At 58.7% G+C, this 2,424-nt stretch overlaps 1 protein-coding gene across 1 annotated transcript in view; it reads left to right on the forward strand.

The window, feature by feature from the left end:
• Positions 1-8: 8 nt before the first annotated feature.
• Positions 9-2,424, forward strand: part of afg3l2 (AFG3-like AAA ATPase 2) — a gene marked incomplete at its 5' end in the record, with an annotated part of 7,753 nt that continues 5,337 nt past the window's right edge. Inside the window, 9 exons of the mRNA XM_015369302.1 lie at positions 9-120; positions 428-496; positions 690-826; positions 893-1,045; positions 1,124-1,198; positions 1,269-1,393; positions 1,467-1,740; positions 1,853-1,990; positions 2,059-2,212. Of these exons, the coding sequence (XP_015224788.1) occupies positions 9-120; positions 428-496; positions 690-826; positions 893-1,045; positions 1,124-1,198; positions 1,269-1,393; positions 1,467-1,740; positions 1,853-1,990; positions 2,059-2,212 (1,237 nt within the window). The remainder of the gene's footprint in view (positions 121-427; positions 497-689; positions 827-892; positions 1,046-1,123; positions 1,199-1,268; positions 1,394-1,466; positions 1,741-1,852; positions 1,991-2,058; positions 2,213-2,424) is intronic.

Consider the following 2,424-nt stretch of genomic DNA (forward strand, 5'->3'; position numbering starts at 1 on the left):
GCCCAAAGGTGGGTCAGAACCAAGAACAGCCCAAAGGTGGGTCAGAACCAAGAACTGCCCAAAGGTGGGTCAGAACCAAGAACAGCCCAAAGGTGGGTCAGAACCAAGAACCGCCCAAAGGTGGGTCAGAACCAAGAACCGCCCAAAGGTGGGTCAGAACCAAGAACTGCCCAAAGGATAATTCTCCCATAGTAGCTCCGCCCACCGCGCATCAGACCCACTTTTCCAACGCAGAACTAAACTGGTACAAACATCAAAAATGAAGCAGCAGATGCGTTTTTGCTGCTCCTGCTGCGCTTGGTATGAACGCAGCTTCACTGTTCCCCTGACCACAGTCATCACCATGGCGACCTTCTCACACTGTCATCACCATGGCAATGACCCGCCCCACGCGGTTCCACAGACTAACGCTTTTTTCTCTCTTCAGGATTTGAGAAATACTTCCCAGAAGGTCAGAAAGCGAGCAGAACGACTGAGTCAGACTCTGCAGCCAAAGGTAAACCAGCCGCCACCAGAACCAGAACCAGACCCAGTCTGAGCATGCTCAGTGAGATCAGGAGAACCAGAACCAGGCTGGAGGACCTGGTTCCTGCCTTGGTGGATCAGAACCATCTGGGTTCATCCTGATGCTCTAAACTGAGCATCCTCCAAACACGCTAGCTGATGCTCCAGGTTCTGATCCATTCCAGAATCCAAGGCTGCCAACGCTCAGAAACCCTCTGGGAGGTCTGGAGGCGGGGCGGACGGCGGGTCCGGAGGAGGGTCGGGAGGCGGAGGGAAGAGAGGTCGCAAGGAGGAGTCCCACTGGTACAGCCGCCTGCAGAAGGTGAGTACCTGCTGGCTGTAGGTCGCCCAGCCTGACGCGCCCCCACTCAGCTGCTGCCTCTTTCAGGGTGACGTTCCCTGGGATGACAAGGAGTTCCGCATGTACCTGCTGAGCGGCGTGGCCTTCTGGACCGCCGTCACCTACTACTTCTTCCTGCGTGATGGAGGACGGGAGGTTACCTGGAAGGACTTTGTCAACAACTACCTGTCCAAGGGAGTGGTAAGACGCCACAGCGGTTCCCTCGCCCCGCCCACCAGCGTTCTGTCAGGGCTCTGATTGCCGGTTTGTCTCCGTCAGGTGGACCGGCTGGACGTGGTCAACAAGCGTTACGTCAAAGTGGTCTTCTCTCCTGGGAAGACGCCGTTGGACGGGGTGCGTTTGAGGGGTGGGCTAAGATGCCAGGTGGGCTACCTGTCTCTGACTCGCGTGTTTCCTCCTGCAGCAGTACGTCTGGTTCAACATCGGCAGCGTGGACACCTTCGAGAGGAACCTGGAGACGGCTCAGAGCGAGCTAGGCATCGAGAGCGAGAACCGCCTGCCCGTAGTCTACTCCACTGAGAGCGACGGGTGAGCAGCGGAGCCGCCGTGGAGCCGCCGCGGCGTCCGGCCGGGCCTGACGCCCTCTGTCTTTGTTCTGCAGAACGTTCCTGCTCAGCATGCTGCCCACCGTCCTCATCATCGGCTTCCTGCTCTTCATGCTGCGGCGCGGCCCAGCGGGGGCCGGCCGCCCTGGCAGGGGAATGGGGGGGCTGTTCAGCGTCAGCGAGACCACGGCCAAGATCCTGAAGGACGAGATCGATGTGAAGTTCAAAGACGTGGCCGGCTGCGAGGAAGCCAAGCTGGAGATCATGGAGTTCGTCAACTTCCTGAAGAACCCCAAACAGTACCAGGACCTGGGGGCAAAGATCCCCAAGGTGAGGCTGAACAGGTCCGCCATGGGTCGGTCCGCATGGCGGGGCAGAGGTGTCGGTCCACCCGGCCCTCGGCGACCATCTCAGTGGCCTGTCCTGTCCTGTGTCTCTGCAGGGGGCCATTCTGACGGGGCCCCCAGGAACAGGGAAGACTCTGCTGGCCAAAGCAACGGCGGGCGAGGCCAACGTTCCCTTTATCACAGTCAACGGCTCCGAGTTCCTTGAGATGTTTGTGGGCGTGGGCCCCGCCAGGGTGAGCATCTGATGGAGGAGGAAGATGATGATGATGGCGGCGGCGGCGCTGATATCTGTCTCCTACAGGTCCGGGATCTATTTGTCATGGCCAGGAAGAACGCTCCCTGCATCCTCTTCATAGACGAGATCGACGCGGTGGGACGGAAGCGCGGCCGGGGGAACTTTGGCGGCCAGAGCGAGCAGGAGAACACCCTGAACCAGCTGCTGGTGGAGATGGACGGTGGGTTCCTCTCTACATCCGCCTGCTGAGGACTGACGCTGCCCTCTGTCTGACCCATACCAACCAGTATGACCCATTGGAACCAGTATGACCCATTAGAACCAGTCTGACCCATTAGAACCAGTTTGACCTATATGAACCAGTCTGACCCATTAGAACCAGTCTGACCCATTAGAACCAGTCTGACCTATATGAACCAGTCTGACCCATAC

This window comes from Cyprinodon variegatus, unplaced genomic scaffold, assembly GCF_000732505.1.
Source record: "Cyprinodon variegatus isolate N-32 unplaced genomic scaffold, C_variegatus-1.0 Scaffold2882, whole genome shotgun sequence".
Classification (NCBI taxonomy): domain Eukaryota; kingdom Metazoa; phylum Chordata; class Actinopteri; order Cyprinodontiformes; family Cyprinodontidae; genus Cyprinodon; species Cyprinodon variegatus.